Raw genomic sequence first — 26,713 nt, forward strand, 5'->3', positions numbered from 1 at the left:
TTTGAAATTATTCACCATGATTTCAAAATAATATTGAAAATCTTCACTTCACAATAATGTAGTCACTGTCTGCAGTCGAAACTGTAAGTGTGCACGTTCTTGAAAAATCCTCCCTTATATAGTGCGCAGCCCCTAAGCATTTCTATTGTTTCCTAAACCGATTTTCTTATCAATATTTGCAGATTTTTTCCCAGGTATCAGATAAGGATTTTATAACAATAGGTGATTAGCAAATAACAATAAGTGACTCTATGGAATGTGGTAGATAACACCACTTTACCGTTATTTTGATACCTTATGAAACACTTTTAAATAAATATTTATTTTTCTCGCATATAAAGAAACTTTTTCGCGCTGTTCAAAATTATAATCTATTATTAATACGTGATGCAAAAACTTTATTATTGCGCGGACGTTGGAGCATAAAATTTGGTACACTTATAGTTTATGTGTAGGAGAAGTGCGGGACGCTAATATTTTTCAAAAATAATGCTTATAAAGTACATAAACTAATAAATTTACACACACATGCATAGTATCTCGTATTTGACAAAACGTCAAAATCGATAGACATTATGATATTGACGTCTCATATGAATAGAGTTTTATAAAAGAGTTTGTTTGAGTTTGAGTTAAATAAAAATTATCCTTGAACGTATGAGTGGTATTGTAAATTAAATCGTATATGGTTGAATTTCAACCACTAGGCGACCACTAGTTTTCTTTAATTTCTTGCTACAAAAACATAATAATATCCGTCGCATCAGTTCTTTAATATGTATAGCGTTAATAATGACTATATAAACTATGTTTGTATAACTAGGGAATACATTCTCTCGACATTAACGTGATTGTACCCGAGTATAGAAACGCTTCACTTAATTACTAATTCAGTGGAGTAGTACATATCTCAGTTTAATAGTCAACTAAACTTACGGCCGAAATGATTGAATTTTGGCATTTGTTGCAAGGAGTTTCTGTCAAATACAGACGTCAAATCACAGATATTGGATTATGATCGGTTGTTATAATTATAATGTCGGTCGTTATAATTATAATGAGTTTAAATGAGTTTCATTTAAACTTTTGAATATTTGTCGTTTATATATTTTTTTGTTATTTAAGAATTGTTTTATTGCTAAAAGATTTTCGTTTCCTATAAGAAGAGATTTTGGTTGTTTCTTTTATTTGTCATTTTCTAATAACTTACATCATAGTACAAGCAGTAAACAACATAGGAATTCATTAAAAACTAACCCAACTTCGGCTGCGTGATATATGATGATTTTGACAACCCAGTTTCTGAAACAAATTATATCTTTGCGTGATTTTTTCTAGAACCTACGGCTTTCTCCCGCCCTGCTATAATGTTAGGATCTTTAGCGGCAATGGAGAATCCTTCCGTTTCATTCAGAGCTTTGAGTCCTTTCCTCCTTTCCTGTTGACTTATCGCGAAGACCGATTGCTATTTCGTAAATTTTGTTTAGATATTGGAACTCAATAATGGACCGACTGTCCTTTGACACTAGGTGAAAATTAGTTTGAGCATCAGTAGATTGTTTTTGTTTTTATTTATTCTTCTTCCGTTTTTTGTCTGTTAAAAATCCTAATCAAATCGAATCAAATCGCTTTATTGGTTAACATAGATTGTTATTTCTTAATTTTATTATTTATTAAAAAGTTTTTGTTATTAAAAATAACATTGTTGACATCAATTAGATTTGATCCATACGTCCAAGGTCATTTTGTATAGACCCTAAAAATTACCACGCATCCTGAGAAATACTAAAACATTGAATACGTGTTACTATGCGGGTAGTAACACAATAGGGTAGTTCACAATAAATTAAAACAGTTACTTTTGTGTCAAGCTAAAACAATTAATTTTCTCCGAATTTTTTACGACTCCTTATCTGGATCGCTGGCTTATCGCTGCACTCGAAACCTATTGAGTCGTCAATTTGAATTCACCTCCGAAACAGCTGTATTTTGTATATATTGTATTTTGACCCCGCTAAAACTTGTCTCAAAACCTACATATGGTAGGGTGTAAGCAACCCTTAAAATTCAGGGTCAAAGGGCCCAAAAATCGTTTTTTTGCGGTTTTTTCGAAATATCTCATTTCCTATGGGTTTTTTGGTAATTGTATTCAATAGCAATATTGTAGCATACAAAATTCTCTACAAGTGTATAAACTTTTTTTTATACGGTGAACCGTTTTCGAGATAGAGGGCGGAGAGAGCGCGGTCACTGCATCTTTCAAAAAATTTTTTTTCGTCTAACCTATCCGTGATTGTTGTCTATGGAAACATACGTCATGGTTCCTAAAACCACTTTTCGTCAAAATCAATCGTTTGAAAGATAGACGCTTCCAAAGTGGAAAAATTAGGTCCATCGAATGTGTCCTGCCCCCTAACTTTTATAATAAGTTAGTAAGAAAACAAAAAAATATATGCTGTAGATTTTAATGAAAACTTTCAACGAAATTGGTTTGAACGAGATATCATAATTAGTTTTTAAGAATTGATACATTTTTAATAAAAACACACTTAATTTTCCACTTTCTCAATTCTTTTAATCAATTCTTAAAAACTAATTATGATATCTCGTCCAAACCAATTTTCATTGATAGTTTCCATTAAAATCTACAGCATATATTTTTTTTAGTTTTTTTACTCACTTATTTTAAAGTTAGAGGGCAGGACACATTCTATAGACCTCATTTTTCCACTTTGGAAGCGTCTATCTTTCAAACGATTATTTTGACGAAAAAGGGTTTTAGGAACCATGACGTATTTTTTAATGTCCTATCCATAGACAACCATCACGGATAGGTGAGACGAAAAAAAATTTTTTGAAGAGATGCAGTGACCGCGCGCTCTCCGCCCTCTATCTCGAAAACGGTTCACCATATAAAAAAAAAGTTTATACAAAAGTTGTAGAGAATTTTGTATGCTACAATATTGCTATTGAATACAATTACCAAAAACCCATAGGAAATGAGATATTTCGAAAAAACCGCAAAAAAACGATGTTTGGGCCCTTTGACCCTGAATTTTAAGGGTTGCTTACACCCTACCATATGTAGGTTTGAGACAAGTTAACCATTAAATTATTATTAACCATGTAGCTATCTGGAGGAAGTTAAATGTAAGCTTCGTGTATCTGTTGTCGTTTAAATTTTGTAAATTTGAATCTATTTTAGTATATGCCAGCTTTTCGTCCTTCAAGCAAACCTTTTCCAACCAAAGTTCACGATTAGATTCAGTAGTTTCACTAGAAATCCTATTACCTTCTATTGAAACCAGAATGAAATAACACTTTTACCCAACTATTATACACAACAAGGAGAGTTATTACTGGTGATCATAGCTCCCACAAAAATGAAAACACTTTTTTTTCAAATTAACATATAATCTATAAAACTCTCACTATGTCATGAAGTCCTAAATACATTCTAAATACTAACATAATATTTACGTTATTTAAATTTGTAGAAGAAAACGATTAAACAACAAGCAAAGCCTAAAGTAGCGCTTAAAGTAGTACTACAGTGAGAGTCGCGATCCTCTTCCAGTTCAGTGGCGGAATACTGACCGCTGTCCACCGACTCCATCGCTATCGGGAACCTGGCCGGCTCGATTGCCAGCGGCAGCTCCTTGAAGTACTCGTGGTCTAAGGCAGCGGCGGCTGTCAGTCTTCTTGCAGGATCATATGTCAATAATCCTTCCAGTAAAGACAAACCGCTTTCAGAAAGATCTTTGCAGCTTATCTTTTTGCGCAACCCGCCCGGTGGATAGTCGTCGAAAATTATGTTTCTTAACGCCGGCAACGCACTGTAGCCGGGCCAAATTGAATCTGAAGGCGTACCCAAATCCATAAATATTTTATTCAATTGATCCAATTCAGATGTTCCGGGAAACAGTGGCCACAAGTTGATTAATTCGCCTAATATGCACCCGATACTCCACATGTCAATGGGAGTGGAGTATTGTGGGCTGAGCAACAGCAGTTCGGGCGCACGGTACCAGCGCGTGCACACGCCGGGTGTATATTGCTGAGGAGGGCATTCAAACTCTCGAGCCAATCCGAAATCTGCCACCTTTAGAACACCATCTTGGGACAAAAGAATGTTGCTAGTCTTGAGGTCTCTGTGTATGATGTTATTGTCATGAAGATGTTGTGTTGCAGTCAGAAGTTGCATCATAAGGCATTTGATATATTCTGGGGAGAACATTAGATGATTTTGTCGCATCGTTTCTATCAAACTTTTCAACTGGTGCGGCACGTACTCCATTACCACATATACATGGTTTCTTCTAGAACCCACCGCTATCTCCCGCCCCGCGACAATGTTGGGATGTTGTATTTTCAGTAAGGTGCGGAGCTCCCTCTGAGCAGCGATGGAAAATCCTTCCTTTTCGTTGAGAGCTTTGAGTCGCTTCAGAGCAACTATTTCGTCTGTTGACTTATCGCGAGCTCTATACACAACGCCGTATGCTCCTTCGCCAATTGTATTGAGATATTGGAACTCTTTAATAGACCGACTGTCCTTTAACGCTGGGTGGAAGAGAGGTTCAGCATCAGTAGATTGTGTTGGTTCTTCTTTACCCTTCTTCAATTTCTTGTCATTGTAGATCTTCTTTTCTTTCCGTATATCGTCTTTGTATCTATCCATCAGTGATTTTTTCAGACCACTCATCCATTGATGATTTTTACGAAGTAAAGCTTTAGGTGGCGTTTGGCATAACGACCGACCAGCATTGTCTTGAACTCTGTCTGCTATTTCGATCACGTTCACAGAATTCATTATTAATTTAAATGTATCACGATCACTTCACAATGTGTAGTCAACGTCTGCAGTCTAAACTGTATGTATGTATGTTGAGGGTCCTCCATTATATAGGCCCTGCTAATCATTCTTCTGATAATAAACTAATGTTTATTACAGAGGGTTTTAATGTGCTAATTAGTTAATTTTAAAATGTCTAACCATCAAATCAGGTATGATCAAGAAATTGCTCATTATTATGTGCTTTGCTTTATTAATTGACGTAAAGTAAAATAAAGAATAAACCATGGGATGATGCTCTGCCGTTGTCCCATAGAATACATTTTTGTCACTATTCCTTATATCCTAGCTAGTGTCATGAGACGACTAACGGTCGAAATTGAATCCATTTACCATTTGGGTGTTTTATCAGAGATTTATAATGAGTTATTAATGGAGACGTCAGATGTTGCCATGTAACTGATGCTCGGTCAAAATGCAAATGAAATTATTAAAGTAATTTTATTTATACTTATTTTCCATTTATTGCTTATCATAATAAATTACAATAATCGGTGTAGTGAAGAATTTTTATAGTAAATAGATCATATTTAAACATATGTGATGTTCGAGAGATGGTGTAGACCCAGACCGAGAAATTATGATCAGTTATTAATAGCCGGTGCAACACCGGTCGGAACAAGGACATTTATTAGCGGCTACTATAACAGCAGCTGCATTTATTCTTTTTGATTCATATGTCAAAAATAATGCAGGAAGAGATGTCGTCATCAGAAAACAGCTGCTGACTTATTTTATTTTTTTGCCCGCTGCGTTTTAACCACATAGTAAGTGTCGAATGTATTTTTCACCATTCGTAATTAGCTGTAACCCGGCCAAATTAGTCCCCAAATTCTTAAAAATCTTTCAGTCAAGGCCGGGAAAAATAGGTAACCAATTTCGATTTTAACCATCACTCCACTGTCGACAAAGAGCAGTATGCCGTAACTGTCGTTAGTATACCGCCGAGGATAGAATTCATAAAACCAAATTTTGCCAACACCGAAATAAATTAGTAGAATGTTGGTCGTTTTGAGATCTGTTCCGTGTTTGCCAAACATTTGTTTACTATATTGTCTGCATTATATTGTAGTTCATGAACGTACTCCATTACTAGGAATACGGTATCTGGTGTTTCTGATTGATTTAAAATTGTATTTGTGATTTCTTGCCATATTTTATTTACCACGATCTCATGCCCTGTGACAATGTTGATACTTCATCTCCATCAGTAGATCAAGTTCTCTCTCTGTGTGTCCTCTATGTCGCTGTTTGCTTGTCGCTTGCTCTATTTTTTTTTAGGTGTGGCAAATTTTTTATATGTTATTCATTAAGCAAATTTAACAAACACGTATTTTTTCTTTTTGTTACGTTCAGTACAAAAAACTAAAGTTATGACCGATGAAAGATATCCAATGCAAAACATGTTATGCTCGGCTATCAATGAGAGTGGCGCGCGCCGTGCGGCCGTTGTTTGTCCGCGTAGTAGTGGCGACCGCGTGCCGTACCTACAGCACGCGGCGACTGACCGCTAATGCCTACAAGTAGCTAGTTTAGTGTTTAGTTTTCTTTAAGGTATTAAATCCAATTTTCCCTTCATACTTTGTAGGGCTTAGGACCTTCAAAATGCAAAAAAGTAGGCAAGTAGGTACCTATCATTAAATTTAGTTTATTACATAATACATGAAATGCGTACACGAATTATCCGAGATTAGTAAAAAAATTTAATAAACTACGATAGACATTAAGCATGCTTACCTACTTTCTGCATTAACGCGTATTTAAAAAATTGGAATCAAGTGAGTATTTACAATAATATTCGATCAAGATTGTTTTACTTACAGATTAAAATTGTGTCCTTTCCACTATCACTAATCACTGTACTCTAATAAATTAATTGTTCAAAATGAAATCCGTTTCGTTCTAGGCATAATCGTGCACGTTTACGTAAATTGTCATTCAGTTTATTTAAAACGTTAGTGTCATTTTTCACATAATTAAACGCGTACATTATTTTGGCTTCGACTTTGGGCCTCTTCGATGTACACCCGGCGTTTTACCTCGCCCCAGAGATAAAAATCACAGGGAGTAAGATCCGGTGACCTAGCCGGCCACGGGATCGGTCCACCGCGGCCTATCCAGTTCTCTCCGTATTTGTTATTTCAATAATCGCGTACACTTGCCGCATAATGTGGCGGAGCGCCGTCGTGCTGGTAATAAAAATTATTTAAATAACCCAGTGGAACGTCTTCTATTAAACTCTCAATAGTGGTACTTATCATTTCTCAATACCTTTGTCCAGTCAGTGGGCCGTCGATAAAAACGGGACCAATTATTTTATTATTCATTATTCCCGCCCAGACGTTCGCACTAAAGCGCACGCAGTTAATGATGAAAACGTGTTGTATTGCCGTTATAGAACGAGCCATGCCACCCCAAAAAAAATGTTCCTGTATAACACCGTATGTTCCCTCATCAACTCTATTGACAACTTTCAAATCCTCAATCAACCTTCAGTTCTGTAAAACTAGGTGAAAGGAAGTTTGGGCAACCTCAGTATCTGGTGTCTCTGCTTGATTTGTTGATTTTATTTGCGATTCCACCAGAATCTCCAACATTCTTTTTAACTGATTCTAGTCAGATGTACCGGGAAACAGGCTGGAAGTTACTTAATTTGCTAATATACATCCGACACTCCACATGTGTATAGGAGTGCCGTATGTTTTGCTAAGTAGCAGTAGTTCTGGCGCATGGTACCGGCGTGTTACCATACCAGGCGTATCTTGTTGATGAGGGAATTCATATTCTCGGGCCATCCCAGAATCTGCCACTTTCAGTACACCTTTGTTCGATAGCAAGATATTGCTTGTTTTGAGGTCACGATGCATCACGTGATGGTCATGAAGGTGTTGTACCGCCCTCAACAGTTGCTTCATTAAGCATTTCACGTGTTCTACAGAAAACAATTGCTTGTTGCTGTGCATTGTCTGCATGAAAGTTTTAAGGTCGTAGACAACGAGCTCCATGACTATAAACACTTATTCGCTTCTGGAACTCGACGCTAGTCCGCGGCCTGCGACGATATTAGGATGCTGCATTTTATGCAATATCTCTCTCCGAGCGGCGATGGTGTATCCTTCCCTTTCATTGATGTTAAGTTTGAGATGTTTGACGACGAGTTCTCCGTTGTTTGTCCTTGGCTTCCATGGATAATTCTGAATGACTCCTTCGTCGATTTTGTAGAGATATTGGAACTCGTCTACAGATCGACAACTCTGGAACGCCGGATGGAAGGGAGATTCAGCATCAACTGTCTTGCTTTTGTTTTTTTTCCGCTTCGTAACGTCTTTTGTTTTGTGATTATTTTTTTTCTCTTCGGTATTTTGTTCTTGATATTCTGTCCGTTGCTGCCTTTTTAAAACCACTTTTGTTGTTACGTGGCTTCTGATTACAGCTTGAGTTACGGTCTGCGTAAGGAGTTAGAAATTTTTTAAACTTACTGATATTTTGAAATTTGTCCACATTGAAGCCATGACTTAATTTACAATAATGTAGTCAATCTAATTAATAAAAATTAAACAACAATCTCTTCACTTTTCGAAGGTACCAAAGGATGAACTTGAGTGAGAGGTGAGATTGTCTTCCGTGCCAGTGCCGAAGTACTGCTTGTCGTCTCTCGGGTCAGAGCCGGAGTACTGCTTGACGTACTCTTACCCCAGCAATATCAGGACCATGGCCGGCTCCATGGCTATTGTGTCTCCATCGCCATATTATCCTCCACGTTGATTGTTATAAAATGTTTTAAAGCAACGACGTCCCCTGTTTGCTTGTCGCTTCCTCGTTAACGACTCTGTATGTTGCTTCATCAATTTTTGAGAAATTGAAACTTCTCAATCGAGCTACGGTTCTGAAATGTGGTGTTTGTCGACGTCATATTTTTTCAGATTTTTCTTCTTGATTTGTTGATGATGATTAAATCACCGCCGGTATGTTTAGTGTTTTCTCCCATTATATTGTTTTTGTATGTCTTTGTTTTGATATGGCGGTGTGTCACAGACCAATTTTCTTCTGATGGCATGATTTGCGTGCGAAAATGTATTATTACGTCGCACCGTCATCGTTGTCCGATGTACCAACGGAAGATCTTGAAGCGGAGGTAAGATCTTCTACCGTCTCAGTTCTGGAGTACTGCTCGTCGTACCATGTGTCAGAGCCGGAGTACTGCTGGTCATTTCCCGAGTCAGAGCCGGAGTACTCTGACCACAGCGACGTCATAAACATGGCCGGCTCCACCGCTAACGGCTGCTCGTCAAAGTAAGGGTGCAGCAATGCTTCAGTTGCTGTCGCGCGCATTGTCGGATCATATGTCAACAATTCAAGCAGCAAAGAAAATCCGTTATCCGTGAGTAGGTCCTGGTTCATCTTCTTGCGCAACCCGCCCGATGGAAACTCGTCGAATATTATATTGCTTGCCAGTGTTAACTTTGTATAGCCGGGCCAAACTGTGTCTGATGGTGTACCCAGAACCTCGAATATTATTTTTAACTGATCAATTTCGGATGACCCGGGAAACAGAGGCTGCAAATTCATCAGCTCAGCGAATATGCACCCGACACTCCACATGTCTATGGGAGTGCCGTATGTTTTGCTGCGTAGTAGCAGCTCGGGCGCACGGTACCAGCGCGTTACCACAACCGGCGTATATTGCTGATAGGGGATATCAAAATCTCGGGCCATTCCGAAATCTGCCACCTTCAGTATGCCATCTTCAGTAATTAGAATATTGGATGGTTTGAGATCGCGGTGAAATACACTGCTGTGGTGGAGATATTGAACGGCGGTCAGTAATTGAAGCATGAGGCACTTTACGTGTTCGGGGCCAAACGCTACTCTGTTGTTACGCATTGTGTGCATTAAACTGTTAATTTCGTTGGGCACATATTCCATAACTAGGAATACCTCGTCACTTCTGGAGCCCACCGCGATCTCGTGTCCTGTGACAATATTGATGTGCTCCATTTCCATCAGTAGGTCGAGCTCTCTCTGCGCGGCGATGGAGAATCCGGTCGTCTCATTAATTTTTTTGAAATGTTTTAGGGCAACAATGTCGCCTGTTTTCTTGTCGCTTCCTCTGTAAACGACTCCAAATGTTCCTTCGTTAACTCTATCGAGAAATTGGAACTCCTCAATCGATCTACAGTTCTGTAAATCTAGGTTCACTTCTTCCAACATGTTGAAACTCTTCACAGAATTCATGATTCACGATTAACGTTCACCAATCACTTCTTTATCACAATAGGTAGTCACTGTCTGCAGTCGAAACTGTAAGTGTGCACGTATTTGAAAAATCCTCCCTTATATAGTCCACAGGCCCTATGGACTTCTATTGTTCCTTAAATGGATTTTGACCAATATTTGTCTCGTTTTCAGATAAGGATTTTAATAACAATAGGTGATAAGCAAATAATAGAAAATAATTCTTTACACTTTTTAAAGATAATACATTTATTTTCCCACGCATCCGAATAGATAGTAGAACACAATGAGGTAGTTTTACCTAATGGTAAAATTCAATACTTTTGTGTGATTTTAAAAACAATAATTAATTTTCTTAGTATTAGTGAGATCAAACGGAGTATCTAGTTTGATTGTTCACAAAAGTGGAGGATATGTTTAAGAATCTTATGATTATTTCTCTTTTTTGAATTTTGTACTTACTGCAAGTAATGAATATGTTATAGATAAAGTGTAACTGTCGAATATCCAAGTGAAACATTGTGAGGAACTGGAAGAAAGAATATATTGATTATCTGGGTTTTATAAAGAATTTTCAGTTTCATATCGCCGTGCAAAGCTTTCAAAACACTTGCATATTTATATTAAGACAAATAATTCTGGAATTGTTTGCCTATTATTTCTCAATATCAGATAAATGTTTAAGAATATTGGGCCAATAATGCTCCCTTGTGCAACTCCATAAATTAAACATTTTGTTCACTAATGTGTTAGTTATATCCATACTACAATTATATACCCGTGCGTACGGCGCGTCGTGTTCCGCGCGCGCTTCAAAGAGCCATCAGACCACCACAGATGGGGCCCAGCAGGGTTGATGCCTGATCCGGAGCTGCGGACTACCTAGCGGGTTTACCGGGGCTCCGGCTCGAAAAGCAGGAGTAGGAACGGGGTGGTTTTTAGTCAGTAAGAGTCTGACACTCCCTCTCGCCCCGAGAAAAGTCAATGGATGATTTTCCCCATCAAAAAAAAAAAATACTACAATTGTATCAGAAAATCATTGATTAATAAGTTTCAAAAAGCGGTTCACGTTGACTTTAAAAGCATTTCTAAGAATTCAGGCCTATTCAATATTTTATCGCTTACAACAGGCGAGATAGTGGTCAAAGGCCTACAATTAGCAATAACAATTATAAGGTGACTACGTGACATATCGATGGCCTTGAGAAATCTTCATACATTTGTGTCGGTTAAACGATAAAGCTTAACTTATTATTATTATTGACTAGGGGGGCTGTTGTAGTATTGTTTCGACTTCTGAGAACCAATAACAATGGTTAACTAACGTTCATATAATAAGCTGACTGATGGCTCAACATACTCTCCGCGGCAAAGCGGTCTTCTACGTATTTTTCTAGGATAATGTCCAGGATAATCTATCTTCTATCTATACTTATAATAAATCTGTAGAGAGGTCAATTCTGTACATGAAATATATTTATAAAATAATTATCAGCGGGTGATTAGTGATCGATACTGACGTACCAAAAATGCAATGAGGAATAATTTTTGTCTGTCTGTCTGTCTGTTCTGTCTGTCTATCCATGTCTGTCTGTATGTTCTTTATAGAAATAAAAACCACTCGACAGATTTCAACGAAACTTGGTACAATTGTTCTTCATACTCCTGGGCAGGTTATAGTATCACGCTACGATCAATAGGAGCACGAGCAGTGAAGGGAAATGTTGGGAAAACAGGAGAATTTACTCCATATTTTAAGCTTTCCGTCGTGCTTGCAACCTGTAATCGGTTAAAGCTACACAGAAATAATGTATGACAGAAATGTTCTCCTTAAAATAGTTTAAAAAATATTCTACGAGAGCAAATGTCTATCTCTTATGTTACTCACAATAACTTTCTATAACTCCCGAAATAGCTTAGCAGTTCGGAGCTTTCTGATTATATTTGTCTACTCTTACGTTTATAACACATTCATTCATTCATTCATATTAGAATAAATCTGTAGAAGGGTCAATTCTGTACATTGAAAATATTGAAAGAATAAATAGCAGGGGGTGTTACTGGATCGATACTAAACCCAAATATGTGATTAAATTTTTTTTTGTCTGTCTGTCTGTGTGTTCAGGCATCACGTGAAAACTAACGGTTCGATTTCGATGAAACTTGGTATAATTATACCTTATTATTCTGGGCATAAAATAGGATACTTTTTATCCTGGAAAAATACGTAGAAAAAAAACTTTATTTTTCAGTTTTATTCTACAGAACGCGAGCTCAACAGCAGTATTAGAGGGATCTCCTTAATTATTATGGGTCTCGCCGTATTTGGATCTAATAGATATTTATAAGATGTCATTGTCAGAGTTACTCAAAATGGAGAAATAAAACTTCCAGCGAAGACCGACATCCGCGCGGACGGAGTCGCGGGCGGAAGCTAGTAAGTGTATAATTTTACCAAGTTCATTGAAATCGAACCGTTAGTTTTCACGTGATGCCTGAACATACAGTCAGACACAAAAAAATTATCTCATATTTGGGTTTGGTATCGATCCAGTGCCTTTTTTTCAATATTTTTAATGTACAGAATTAACCCTTCTACAATTTATTACAATTTGTATCTATGTATAAAATTGACCCTTCTAAGATTTATTATAATTTGTATCTATGTATAAAATTATTACCCTTCAACAGATTTATTATATGTTAGATTTTTTAACATTCGTATAACAGTTTGACATGTCGACTGGAAAGAGACCCAAGCTTTTTGTCTTGTCGCTACCGTCGCACCTGACAACGTTGTTCTGTGCACGTGCGTAGGTCACGTAGGCCACATAGGATACGATGACGTAGCTCACGTAGCGCCTGAACCTGCCGCCTGGAATGTGCGCGTCGCCTCCTTGGTTGGATTTCCTCTAACCATTGTATAAAAATGAAAACAACCAAACGTATTCAACAAAAATCTTCTTCAAATATTAGATTAATGGAAACAGTGGACAAAGATGTGCAGTCAATACTGTTGCCTCTGAACAGACTGCTGTATATCATGTGCTGTCCAAAATATCAGATCAAAAATAACTTTGTTTGCCCTAACAGTGTCCTTATCAAATGTGTTTCATTTATCACTAGCATAATGTGTATGTTCTCGTACACATACACTTTCTACACATCTCATGACGTGGGCTTTTTATTTGTAAATCCTAATTTAGAATCATTTCTAGTTTTTTTACACACCAGTAATTTTATTACTTCGCCTGCGTTCCCATGGGATAAAAAGTCATAATTATTTCAGTGTGTTGGAAGCATTCTTAATTGAATTTTAAATAATATGAATACCACGTCTTTAATTTTTCGAGGATGTATTAGTCCGGTCAAGTTAGCATCAAAAATAGGGGTAAGGTTACATTGATTCGCACCTTCCTAAAAATTGGCATGGTTGTTGGGAACCCTATTATACACAATTTGTCAATTATCCACATCAATCCGGAGTGTGAAAAAAATTATTCAAGGTCAAATGTTGCAAAAATCGGTTTTTTGAGTTTTTCAGCTAAACGGTAAGTTTTATAATAAAAATAGGTGAGACAAAAAGATTCATTGCAATTATCTATAAAAATTGTTCCTACACATTTTTTCCTAAGAATCACCATTTCGAAGATACAGCGATGCAAAATGTTGAAAAAGTTGTATTCTTCATAATATGCACACGTTTCCGCGCCACCCGTGAGGTAGTGTACATGGCGCGTTTTTTTTTACGTGGTTTCCCCGGTAGGCCTATTCCACGATCTATTGTGCTTCTGTTAAGTTAAAAAGCTATTATATTAAATTGAAAATGGTACTATTGTAAATAACAAGAGCGGTGTAAGTAATGTGTAAATTAAGAAAATTATTCGTCTGATAGATACTCTTCTAATGGAACATAATCCAGACTGTCTTGCTCTTCTTCTTCTTTTTCTTATTGCTGGGTACAAATAAATTGTTCAAAGAGCGATGCATCAGATGTCTCCCCGTCTATATCGTAAGAATCCTCTTCTACTGGCTATTCAACATTGGAGCACGATTGGCCTCGACAACTAATCTCTAATTATGTGAGTGCAACTTGAGCCAGAGCCAAGAACCTCAGCCGTGCGTGAGAGCTCAGCGAGCGGACGACGTCATGAACATGGCCGGCTCCATCGCCACCGGCTGCTCGTTGAAATATGGGTGCTCTAACGCAGCGGCTGCTGTGATTCTTTGTGAAGGATCGTAAGTCAGAAAACCATGCAGCAAAGATAGCCCTTCTTTTGATAGTAGTTCACGACTTATCATTTTGCGCAACTCGCCCGGAGGATAGTCGTCGAACGTAATCATTTGTACCATTGGTGATTCGCTGTAACCCGGCCAAATGGAGTCTGAAGGCGTCCCCAAAGCCATAAATATCTTGGTGATCTGGTCCAACTCAGATGTACCGGGAAACAGGGGCAGCAATGTTAGCAATTCCGCGAATAAGCACCCAACACTCCACATGTCGACAGGCGAGAAGTATTCGTTAAAAAGCAGCAAAAGTTCAGGTGCCCGATACCAGCGCGTAACTACGTCTGGCGTATATTGCCCAGGAGGGAATTTATAGTTTCGGGCCTTGCCAAAATCTGCCACTTTCAGCACACCTTCGTTCGACAACAAGATATTGCTTGTTTGTAGATCACAGTGTATGACGTGATGATCATGAAGGTGTTGTACTGCCTTCAACAACTGCTTCATCAGGCATTTCACCTGTTCTACTGAAAACAGTTGCTGGTTACTTTGCATTGTCTCCATGAAAGTCTTCAAGTCGTAGTCAATGAGCTCCATGACTATGAATACTTGGTCACATCTGGAACTCGACGCTAGTCCTCGGCCTGCGACAATATTGGGATGCTTCATCCTCAGCAACATACCAAGCTCCCTCCGAGCGGCGATGGAGTATCCTTCCCTTTCATTAATCTTTTTGAGTTGTTTGAGGGCAACAATTTCACCCGTCCGTTTGTCTTTGGCGGCATGGATCACTCCGAATACTCCTTCATCAACTCTGTTGAGATATGTGAACTCGTCCACAGATCGAACAGATCGCCAACGCTGGTACGACGGACGGATAGGAGATTTAGCACCAGTAGTTCGTTGTTCTTCTTGTGTATTCCTCTTGGACGTCTTGTGCTTGTGATTCTGTTTTTCCGTCGGTCTTTTGTTTTTGTAAACTCTGCCCTTTGCAGTTTTTTTCAAACCGCTTTTGCGAGACGAAGAATCATCTCGAACTCCAACTGACGTTTGGTTGTTCACAGAAACCATGATTTAAAGATATTTTAAACCAACAATCACTTTACTTCACAATGCGTAGATAGTCACTGTCTGCAGTCGAAACTGTAAGTGTGCACGTTCTTGAAAAAACCTCCCTTATATAGTCCACGGGCCCTATGGATTTCTATTGTTCCCTAAATTGATTTTGACCAATATTTGTAGAATTAGTCTCGTTTTCAGATAAGGATTTTAATAACAATAGGTGATAAGCAAATAATAGAAAATAATCCTTTACACCTTTTAAAGATAATACATTTATTTTCCCACGCATCCGAATAGATAAGAGAGCACAATGAGGTAGTTTTACCAAATGGTTAAATTCAATACATTTTTGTGATTTTAAAAACAATAATTAGTTTTCTTAATATTAGTGAGACAAAGGGACGGTACTACCCGATTGTTCACTAAAGCTTTGGAGGATATGTTTAAGACTCTGCACTGAAAAGGACGGAGCACATATGTATATAGGTATATACGGCAAATGTCTACAATATTATTATGCTGAACAGTTTGTTTGATTTTTGTTAAGGGTATTTCTGTCTTTTTATTTTTCTTCTAGCTAATATATTTCAGTTTGGACAAAAAAAATGCTTACTTTGTTAACATATTTATTACATAGTTAGTTATTGCATTACATCATTGATAAATACATAAGAAAGTTAACATAATTATTAATGTACTATATATATTCACTGGAACAAAATCTCAATCGTAATTTTTATAGGTCGGCAACGCAGCTTTGAACACCTTTATTGTCGCCAATTGCTACCATTCGGTGATTCTCCAGATATTTTGCCGATTCTTTTCATTAAAAAGCAAGAGCTGGTTCATCAGATAGCCCCATCCGTGTCAGGGACTGAGCTGCAGCTGCGGGGTGTCCTCCGACTTGGCGGGCCACGTCGGCATCATGTCCGGTTCGATCGCCACTGGCTGTTCTTTGAAGTATGGATGATCCAAAGCGGCGGCTGCTGTCATTCTATTCACCGGATCATACAACAAAAACTCTTCCAGTAGAGATAGCCCATCTTCAGAAAGTAGATTGCTTCGTATCATTTCTCGCAATCTGCCTGTTGGGTGGTTTTGAAACGTAACATTGCCTTCGGTTAATTCACTGTAGCCGGGCCAAGTCGTGTCTGTAGGTGTTCCCAAACCCTCGAAGATTCTGTTTATCTGATCGACCTCAGATCGTCCGGGAAACAGTGGCCGCAAAGTAACCAATTCTGCGAATATGCAGCCAATACTCCACATATCGATAGGAGTACAATATTCATCAGAAAACAGCAGCAGTTCAGGCGCACGGTACCACAACGTAACCATACACGGCGTGTATTGCCGGGGAGGCAATCCATACTCTCGCGCCAATCCGAAGTCTGCCACCTTTAGGACTCCTTCATGTGACAGTAATATGTTACTGGGCTTAAGATCACGATGGAGTATCCAATTCTCGTGAAGATGTTGTAGAGCACACAAGAGCTGTGTCATTAGACACTTGACTTGGCCCGGTGTAAATAATTGCCTTTTTTTGCGCATGGCATCCATGTAACTCCTCAAATCGTGAGGCACGTAGTCCATGACTACGAACACTTCCTCCATATTGTTGCCTAATACTAGTTCCCGCCCGGCGACAATATTTGGATGTTGAATCTTCAGCAATATTTTTAGTTCTCTCAAAGCTGCGACGAAAAATCCTTCATTGCGATTGTCGGTTTTAATTCTTTTGAGAGCAACTATTTCGTCTTTTTTCTTATCCCGAGCTCTGAACACAGCTCCGAAGGCTCCTTCTGCAATCTTGTTCAAATATTGGAACTCGGTCAGAGATCGTCTGCTTTGAAACGTCAGGCGGAATGGAGGTAGAGGTGTAACAGCTTCACGTTTTTCTTGATCCGTGCTGCAGTTCTTGTACTGATGATCCATTTTCGCTCTTCTTATAAAATTGCCCTTATATTTCAGTTTAGCGGCGACTTTTATGCCACTTTTCTCCCGCTGTGTATCGCGTAGTACTTCTCGAGGTGGTGTGCCCGACGGGGAATCGGCACTGGCTCCATTAGATGCGTTGCAAATGTTCACAGAATTCATGATTTTTAAATATACTTAGCAATATCTTAACTTCACAAAGTCAATGTCTGCAGTCTGATCTGTATGTGTGGTTGCTCTTAAACATCCCCCAGATTATATAGACCTTCCTAATTACTATCCTGATTATTGCATTCTCAAAAATTCTTCAGTTTCATTAGTTAATTCGGTATAAGTAACCACATAATCACCTAATTAGTAAATCGAACGAGATTATATTAATAAGAAAGCGAGCATTAATTTTAATTATGATGACGAGATCATTAATGAAAACTAGAAAAATGCAAGTATTTATTAGGAATGTCTTCATAAAATATTTTAGCTTTTAAGTTGTAGTCAACGTTCATTCGTTTTTCAAATAAAAAAACCTTTGGTCTAGATATCGGATTAGACGTGAAATATGCAATGCACAGTCACCTGAATTCTATTCTCTGCTAGACAAATACCTCTCAAACAGCACATTTTGACAACACCATAGCGAACTTACTTTTTTCATATATCATGTTTCAGAAAAACCCAATTAAAATCCACAAAATAACTTTAATGAAGACCAATTACAAGAATGCAAACTGCAGTAATATAATTATGTTATTAGTAATGAGGCTCATGAGATTGAGTTGTTGCACGGCGTCGAGATAGAACAGGCCACACACACGGATCTTGCTGAACGAGGCGCGGTGGAGGCGTAACACGTTCTTACAGAATTTGCGCTCGTTTTCTGTAAAATTATAATTTCAAACTATAACTTGATATAGGTTTAAATATCCAGAATATGTGGACATATTAGCCACAAGATATCTACTGCTGACCATTAAATATACCACCGATATAAATCCTTTGATTTATATTCTATATCTATTGAGTAAAACAAGGATGTTTGACGGACGACCGCGTGCTTAATCCTTTTTTTCTTTACCTCAATAAAGAGAAGACAAAGAATACCGTAAACTTAAGTTATTCCAAGAATCCCAAAGTTACCTGATTTAGTTGTCTTCAAAATAAGAACACACGTATCTTGTACGTTTTGTATGGCCCCGTAGAATTTCTCACAATCTTGAATAAATAGTATTTGTAGGAGCAAGATCTTGGCCAGCCAAAAGCAGACGGATATAACGACAAACTTCGACATCCCCTGGATAGAAACAAATAAAGTAAATAATAATTAGAATAATTAATCAGCGAACAACGCAGCCTATAACGATGACTGTTCTTTTATGGTAAAGGAGCAGACTGATCGCCTGATGGTAGGCAATCGACACCGCCTATGGGAACCCGAAACACCAAATGAGTTACAAGTGCATAGATAGCCTTTTGGGGTTAGGAAAATGGGTAATAGAGGAGCGACCTTCAGTAGCCTCACTCACGAGGTAAAACACAACAAAAGCAACACCAGTTTTCTATAACTTTTGAGAAAACGTGAGAATAGTCAATATAAGAATACTTACTAGATCCATACCAGGCACCAACGAAAATGAATTTTGAAAGTATATTAAAGAATGTACGAAACTTTCTACATGGTAGAAAAGAACCTGAAATAAGGCAGGATATTTGTATAACAGAAACGACATAAAAAATTAAAGTGTTTTAGGCTCAATTTATACCGCCGTGGGATAGAATTGAAGCGACTTTTTTATTTTATTTATTTTATAATTGTGATCCTTATCATAGGTGTCTGTTGACGTTGAGTAAGCTCCACTCAGTACATAGCATAATGAACTTTATATCAACTGTTTCATTCTCGAGAATGTGCGAGAAACGTGTAATTTCTCCTATTTACAGTGCGGTAGCCCAAAATTAAGAAATGTAGCCCAAAATTGATAAAAAAGGCCATTTGGCAACAAAATTATATACTTACGTACACCTGAAAACATCGTTTGTATAACTCGTAGCATTCCAATATATCAACAAAGGATTTAAAGAATTTATTGTTTCTTGGTGACCCGTAGTCTGATTCTTGAGGATTCATAACATTGATGTTCCATAAAACGACTTCTTTTTCCAGGAGTTTCATGACTTGTGTAGCGTAAATGATATTAAAGTCAAAAATAATCAAAAGCCAACAAATACATAAAATGGGAAGTGGTAATTGTAATTGAATTACACCGGGGAAAAATGATATAGCGTAATAATTGAAAAACAGAATAATGAAGATCCTGTTCATTTTGATGAATTTCTTGAAACAGTCGCCAGTATTGAAACATCTGTGTAGTCTTTGAATAATAAGAATGAATTTGACGAAGTTGTTCGTGTGCATGAAAGCGACAAAAAAATTCATAGCGAACCCAAAGCTATAGAAGATGCAATCAAAATAGTGTCTTAAAACATTAAAAGCAAAAGACTGGAAATTGAAAGTCAAATTACTGCAGAATACGTAAAAAGCTATAAAGCTTAATGTACCGACGAATGAAATGCACGTGGAAAAAATATTGTTAGGCGATATAGTATTATTCCTTATACAACATTTCGGGCAGAACGTTAAATACTGCATTAAGTTCAGAGGGAATAAAACTGACTGAATATCTTTATCCACAACATTGTTCAAAATTAAATTTATAGGATTGGTTTCTAACTTCATAGTTTTTGGAAATGAAGCACAAACTAGCTTATAATGTGATGAAAAGAAAAAATGTACTGCAATGTCTAATAATATTAAATGACCAATTACGACATAGTGCTCATTTTGAATATTACTTTAATATTTTAGGGCAACACCATTTTATTACGTGCGCTTATAGAAAGTTTTGACATAATTACATATTATATTATCTATCAATCATTCTGAGTACACGCCAGTGGCTGTATTGAGACATAATTATGTATCTTTCGATGGCATATTACAGCAGGCGAGTAAATGGATCACCTGATGATACTACGGCAAGCATTGGTAGCTCGCCGCCGGACCAGAACTAGACCTAAGCGTACGCGTCATGTTGCATGTGCGCCTCAAAGAGCCATCAGACCACAACAGACGAGGCCCAGTAGGGCTGGTACCTGACCTGGGGCTGCGGACTATCTAGCGAGTAACCGAGGCTCCAGGAGCAGGAGTAGAAACGGGGTGATATTTAGACAGTAAGAGTCTCACACTCCCTTCCACTTCACCCTAGGTGGGAGAAGTCATTGGATGATTTTAAAATCTGTCTCTCATTATTGCAATAAAATAAGCACTGGACCCATCGCAGGTCCTTGAGGAACTCCACTCTGTTAAGAGAAATACTGTTAAAACTCGTTTATCACTTCCGACATCTGACTTACATCGTTCAATGTAGTAACAAAGAATAGATCCATTAACTTAATCATGTCATTGGCGTAACCTGTATATCATTAACCACCGTACCCAGAGGTATTTAATAATTACTTTTTTAACCAAGTCTCAGTCACTCTCAAAGTGCAAACATGGTTACAAAGTACATGAAAGATAATTAACTGTTACAATATTAAACTAACAGGTTACAGACTAAGTATACAATTGAAACACACGACGGTTCAATATTCGACCGCACTGGTCGGCTGCTGCACGAGAAGTGATCGACACGCCGCTCAGCCGATGAATCCTTGACTCCGTCGAGCGCCGAGGGTGGACGCCTGTGTTTCAATTCTACCCTCGATCCCGACATATATATATATACAGGATTTTTTTTTCAGGTGTGGCAATTTTTTAATATGTTATTCATTAAGCAAATTTAACAAACACGTATTTTTTCTATTTGTTACGTTAGTACAAAAAACTAAAGTTATGACCGATGAAAGATATCCAATGCAAAACATGATTTATGGTCGTACGCTCGGTTATCAATGAGAGTGGCGCGCGCCGTGCGGCCGTTGTTTGTCCGCGTAGTAGTGGCGACCGCGTGCCGTACCTACAGCACGCGGCGACTGACCGCTAATGCCTACAAGTAGCTAGTTTAGTGTTTAGTTTTCTTTAAGGTATTAAATCCAATTTTCCCTTCATACTTTGTAGGGCTTAGGACCTTCAAAATGCAAAAAAGTAGGCAAGTAGGTACTTATCATTAGTTTATTACATAATACACGAATTATCCGAGATTAGTAAAAAATTAATAAACTACGATAGACATTAAGCATGCTTACCTACTTTCTGCATTAAGGCGTATTTAAAAAATTGGAATCAACTAAGTATTTACAATAATATTGGATCAAGATTGTTTTACTCACAGATTAAAATTGTGTCCTTTCCACTATCACTAATCACTGTACTTTAATAATTGTTCAAAATGAAGTCCGTTTCGTTCCAGGCATAATCGTGCACGTTTACGTAAATTGTCATTCAGTTTATTTAAAACGTTAGTGTCATTTTTCACATAATTAAACGCGTCTATTATTTTGGATTTTAAATCTTCGAGACTTTGGGCCTCTTCGATGTACACCCGTTTTACCTCGCCCCAGAGATAAAAATCACAGGGAGTAAGATCCGATGACCTAGCCGGCCACGGGATCGGTCCACCGCGGCCTATCCAGTGCTCTCCGTATTTGTTATTTCAATAATCGCGTACACTTGCCGCATAATGTGGCGGAGCGCCGTCGTGCTGGTAATAAAAATTATTTAAATAACCCAGTGGGACGTCTTCTATTAAACTTTCAATAGTGGTACTTAGCATTTCCAAATACCTTTGTCCAGTCAGTGGGCCGTCGATAAAAACGGGACCAATTATTTTATTATTCATTATTCCCGCCCAGACGTTCGCACTAAAGCGCACGCAGTTAATGATGAAAACGTCTTGTATTGCCGAGAAATGAAAATTTTGCCACCCCAAAAAAAATGTTCCTGTATAACACCGTATGTTCTCTCATCAACTTTATTGACAACTTTCAAATCCTCAATCAACTTTCAGTTCTGTAAAACTAGGTGAAAGGAAGTTTGGGCAACCTCAGTATCTGGTGTTTTTGCTTGATTTGTTGATCTTATTTGCGATGCCACCAAAATCTCCAACATTCTTTTTAACTGATTCGACTCAGATGTACTGGGAAACAGTGGCTGGAAGTTAATTAATTCCGCAAATACACACCCGACACTCCACATGTGTATAGGAGTGCTGTATGTTTTGCTAAGTAGCAGTAGTTCAGGCGTATGGTACCATGTTACCATACCAGGCGTATTGTGTTGATGAGGGAAATATATCATATTCTCGGACCATCCAAAAATCTGCCAATACAATATACTCGACAGCAAGATATTACTTGTTTTGAGGTCGCGATGCATCACGTGATGGTCATGAAGGTGTTGCACCGCCCTCAACAGTTGCTTCATTAAGCATTTCACATGTTCTACAGAAAACAGTTGCTTGTTACTGTGCATTGTCTGCATGAAAGTTTTAAGATCGTAGTCAACGAGCTCCATGACTATAAACACTTGTTCGCTTCTGGAACTCGACGCTAGTCCGCGGCCTGCGACGATATTGGGATGCTGCATTTTAAGCAATATCTCAAGCTCTCTCCGAGCGGCGATGGAGTATCCTTCGCTTTCATTGATGACTCCGAATGCTCCTTCGTCGATTTGGTACAAATATTGGAACTCGTCTACAGATCGACAACTCTGGAACGTTGGATGGAAGGGAGATTTAGCATACTTCAGGTTTCTACTTTTCTATTTCATTTCTCTTCGTTGTCTTTTGTTTTGTGATATTTTTTTTTGTCTCGGTAATTTTTTATTGCGTATTCTGTCCTTTGCTGCCTTTTTAAAACTACTTTTGTTGTTACGTGATCATTAAAGTACAGTTATCTGCGTAACGAGGTATCACCAGTTTTTTAATATCCTATTGATATTTTGAAATTGTCCACAGAAGCCATGATTAATAAAAACAATCCAATCCAATCCAACAATCTCTTCACTTTTCGAAGGTACCAAAAGATGAACTTAAGTGAGAGGTTACACTGTTTTAAGAGGTATTGCTTGTCACCTCTCGGGTCAGAGCTGGAGTAATATCTTACCCCAGCAATATCAGGAACATGGCCGGCTCCATCGCTGTCTTAACCTCACATTGATTGTTATAAAATGTTTTTGACTCGGTGTTATCAAGAAACGAATATTTGTAAAATATTCATGACAAAATTGTTAGCCCTGAAAAGGGCTTTTTTGTGTGCATCGTCAGACGACGATGCAAGGGACTTACTTGTCGGCAGCGGTGGCCTTCTTGCCCTTGGCGATTGACGATTTCGCCATCTTCGCAGGTGGTCCCGGAGCTGCCGCGGACGACGACGGCTTCCTATTTTTTCAGATTTTTCTTCTCGATTTGTTGATTACTAAATCATCGCCGGTATGTTTAGTGTTTTCTCCCATTATATTGTTTTTGTATCTGTTTTGATATGGCGATGTGCCACAGATCAATTTTTTTCTGATGGCATGACGTGCCTTACATAAATTTATTATTACGTCGCACCGTCATCGTTGTCCGATGTACCAACGGAAGATCTTGAAGCGGTCGGTCGAGCGAACAGTAGGTCGAGCGCTCTCTGCGCGGCGATGGAGAATCCTGTCGTCCCAATATTTTTTAAATATTTCAGGGCATCTACGTCTCCTGTGTGCTTGTCGCTTGCTCTTTACACGACATCGTTTGTTTCTTCATCTACTCTATTGATAACTTCCGTCTATTGATAATAGTGCCATTTGTTTTGCTAAGTGGCAGTAGTTCAAGCCCAAGGTACCAGTGTGTTACCTTACCAGGCGTATATTGCTGATGAGGGAATTCATATTTTTGGGCCATCCTCAAAAATTCAAAAATCCCATCTTCAGTGATGGTTATCTGTGTTGTACAGAAAACAATTGCTTGTCAACGAGCTCCATGACTATATACACTCGGTCGTTGCTGGGACTCGACGCTAGTCCGCGGCCTGCGACGATATTGGGATGTCGCATTTTATGCAATATCTCAAGCTCTCTCTTTGGCGGCGATGAAGTATCCTTTCCTTTCATTGATTTTTTTAAGATATTTGAACTCGTCTACAGCTTGATACTTTGGAATGTTGGATGGAAGGGAGATTCAGCATGCTTAAGGTTTCTTCATTTCCATTCTATTTCTCTCCGTTGTCTTTAGTTTTTTGATTATTTTTTTCTTTCGGCAATATGTTTATATATATTATGTCCTTTGCTGCCTTTTTGAAACCCTTTTTGTTGTAACTTGATCATCAAAGTATACCATGAAGTAGTCTGCATAACCAGAAATCAGCATTTTTTAAATTTCCAACTGATATTTTTAAATTGACCACAGGAGCCTTGATTAATTAAAATTATACAACAATCTTTTCACTTTTGCAAGGTACCAAAGGATTAACTTGAGTGAGGTGAGATTCTCTTCCGTGTCAATGCCGAAGTACTGCTTGTCGTCCCTCGGGTCAGAGCTGGAGTATTGCTTGACGTACTCTTACTCCATAAATATCAGGAACATGGCCGGCTCCATGGCTATTGTGTCTCCATCGCTATCTCATCCTCACATTGATTTTTATAAAATGTTTTAGAGCAACGACGTCCCTGTTTGCTTGTCGCTTGCTCTGTTAACGACTCTGTATGTTCCTTCATCAATTGTTGAGAAATTGAAACTTCTCAATTGACCTACGGTTCTGAAATGTGGTGTGTGTCGACGTCATATTTTTTCTAATTTTTCTTCTTGATTTGTTGATAACGATTAAATCACCGCCGGTATGTTTAGTGTTTTCTCCCATTATATTGTTTTTGTATGTCTCTGTTCTGATATAGCGGTGTGTCACCGACCAATTTTCTCCTGATGATTCTCATGATTTGCGTAACTAAAATGTATTGTTACGTCGCGCCGTCATCGTTGTCCGATGTGCCAACGGAAGAATTTGAAGCGGAGGTAAGATCCTCTCCCGTGTCAGTTCTGGAGTACTGCTCGTCGTACCATGTGTCACAGCCGGAGTACTGCTGGTCATTTCCCGTGTCAGAGCCGGAGTACTCTGACCACAGCGACGTCATAAACATGGCCGGCTCCACCGCTAACGGCTGCTCGTCAAAGTAGGGATGCAGCAATGCCTCAGTTGATGTCGCGCGCATTGACGGATCATACGTCAACAACTCCAGCAGCAAAGAAAATCCATTATCCGTGAGTAGGTCCTGGTCTATCTTCTTGCGCAACCCGCCCGATGGATACTCGTCGAACATTATATTGCTTGCCAGTGTTAACTTGGTATAGCCGGGCCAAACTGTGTCTGATGGTGTACCCAGAACCTCGAATATTACTTTTAACTGATTAATTTCGGATGACCCGGGAAACAGCGGCTGCAAATTCATCAGTTCAGCAAATATGCACCCGACACTCCACATGTCTATAGGAGTGCCGTATGTTTTGCTGTGTAGTAGCAGCTCGGGCGCACGGTACCAGCGCGTTACCACAACCGGCGTATATTGCTGATAGGGGATATCAAAATCTCGGGCCATGCCGAAATCTGCCACCTTCAGTATACCATCTTCAGTAATTAGAATATTGGATGGTTTGAGATCACGGTGAAATACACTGCTGTGGTGGAGATATTGAACGGCGGTCAGTAATTGAACCATGAGGCACTTTACGTGTTCGGGGCCAAACGTTACCCTGTTGTTACGCATTGTGTGCATTAAACTGTTCATTTCATTGGGCACATATTCCATAACTAGGAATACCTCGTCACTTCTGGAGCCCACCGCGATCTCGTGTCCTGTGACAATATTGATGTGCTCCATCTCCATCAGTAGGTCGAGCTCTCTCTGCGCGGCGATGGAGAATCCTGTCGTCTCGTTAATTTTTTTAAAATGTTTTAGGGCAACAATGTCGCCTGTTTTCTTGTCGCTGCCTCTGTAAACGACTCCAAATGTTCCTTCGTTAACTCTATCGAGAAATTGGAACTCCTCAATCGATCTACAGTTCTGTAAATCTAGGTTCACTTCTTCCAATACGTTGAAAATATTTGTAGAATTCATGATTCACGATAAACGTTCACCAATCACTTCTTGATCACAATAAGTAGTCACTGTGTGCAGTCGAAACTGTAAGTGTGCACGCACTTGAAAAATCCTCCCTTATATAGGCCCTAAAATTACCACGCATCCTGAGAGATAAGAAAGCAGCGAATGGGTGCATTCAAAGCCCTATGCATTTCTATTGTTCCTTAAATGGATTTTGACCAATATTTGTAGAATTTGTCTCGTTTTCAGATAAGGATTTTATAACAATAGGTGATAAGCAAATAATGATTTACACTTTTTAAAGATAATACATTTATTTTCCCACGCACCCGAAAAGA

The 26,713-nt window shown here is 38.5% G+C and overlaps 5 protein-coding genes across 5 annotated transcripts; all 5 read right to left on the reverse strand.

Annotated features, from left to right (window-relative positions):
- Positions 1-3,481: 3,481 nt before the first annotated feature.
- On the reverse strand, positions 3,482-4,810 carry LOC118277235 (cyclin-dependent kinase 11B-like). The gene has a single exon (XM_035595958.2). The coding sequence runs from the start codon at positions 4,808-4,810 to the stop codon at positions 3,482-3,484; it is 1,329 nt and encodes a 442-aa protein (XP_035451851.2).
- A 4,122-nt stretch (positions 4,811-8,932) lies between these two features.
- On the reverse strand, positions 8,933-10,087 carry LOC118277230 (cyclin-dependent kinase 11B-like). The gene has a single exon (XM_050696587.1). It carries the CDS (start codon positions 10,085-10,087, stop codon positions 8,933-8,935), a length of 1,155 nt encoding a protein of 384 aa, XP_050552544.1.
- A 4,131-nt stretch (positions 10,088-14,218) lies between these two features.
- Positions 14,219-15,385, reverse strand: LOC118277718 (serine/threonine-protein kinase PITSLRE-like). Its single transcript, XM_035596627.2, has one exon. The coding sequence runs from the start codon at positions 15,383-15,385 to the stop codon at positions 14,219-14,221; it is 1,167 nt and encodes a 388-aa protein (XP_035452520.2).
- Positions 15,386-16,243: 858 nt separating this feature from the next.
- On the reverse strand, positions 16,244-17,470 carry LOC118277722 (cyclin-dependent kinase 11B-like). The gene has a single exon (XM_035596631.2). The coding sequence runs from the start codon at positions 17,468-17,470 to the stop codon at positions 16,244-16,246; it is 1,227 nt and encodes a 408-aa protein (XP_035452524.2).
- Positions 17,471-25,235: 7,765 nt separating this feature from the next.
- Positions 25,236-26,390, reverse strand: LOC118277218 (cyclin-dependent kinase 11B-like). The gene has a single exon (XM_035595938.2). It carries the CDS (start codon positions 26,388-26,390, stop codon positions 25,236-25,238), a length of 1,155 nt encoding a protein of 384 aa, XP_035451831.2.
- Between the last annotated feature and the right edge of the window lie 323 nt (positions 26,391-26,713).

Source organism: Spodoptera frugiperda, chromosome 10, assembly GCF_023101765.2.
Source record: "Spodoptera frugiperda isolate SF20-4 chromosome 10, AGI-APGP_CSIRO_Sfru_2.0, whole genome shotgun sequence".
Taxonomy (NCBI): domain Eukaryota; kingdom Metazoa; phylum Arthropoda; class Insecta; order Lepidoptera; family Noctuidae; genus Spodoptera; species Spodoptera frugiperda.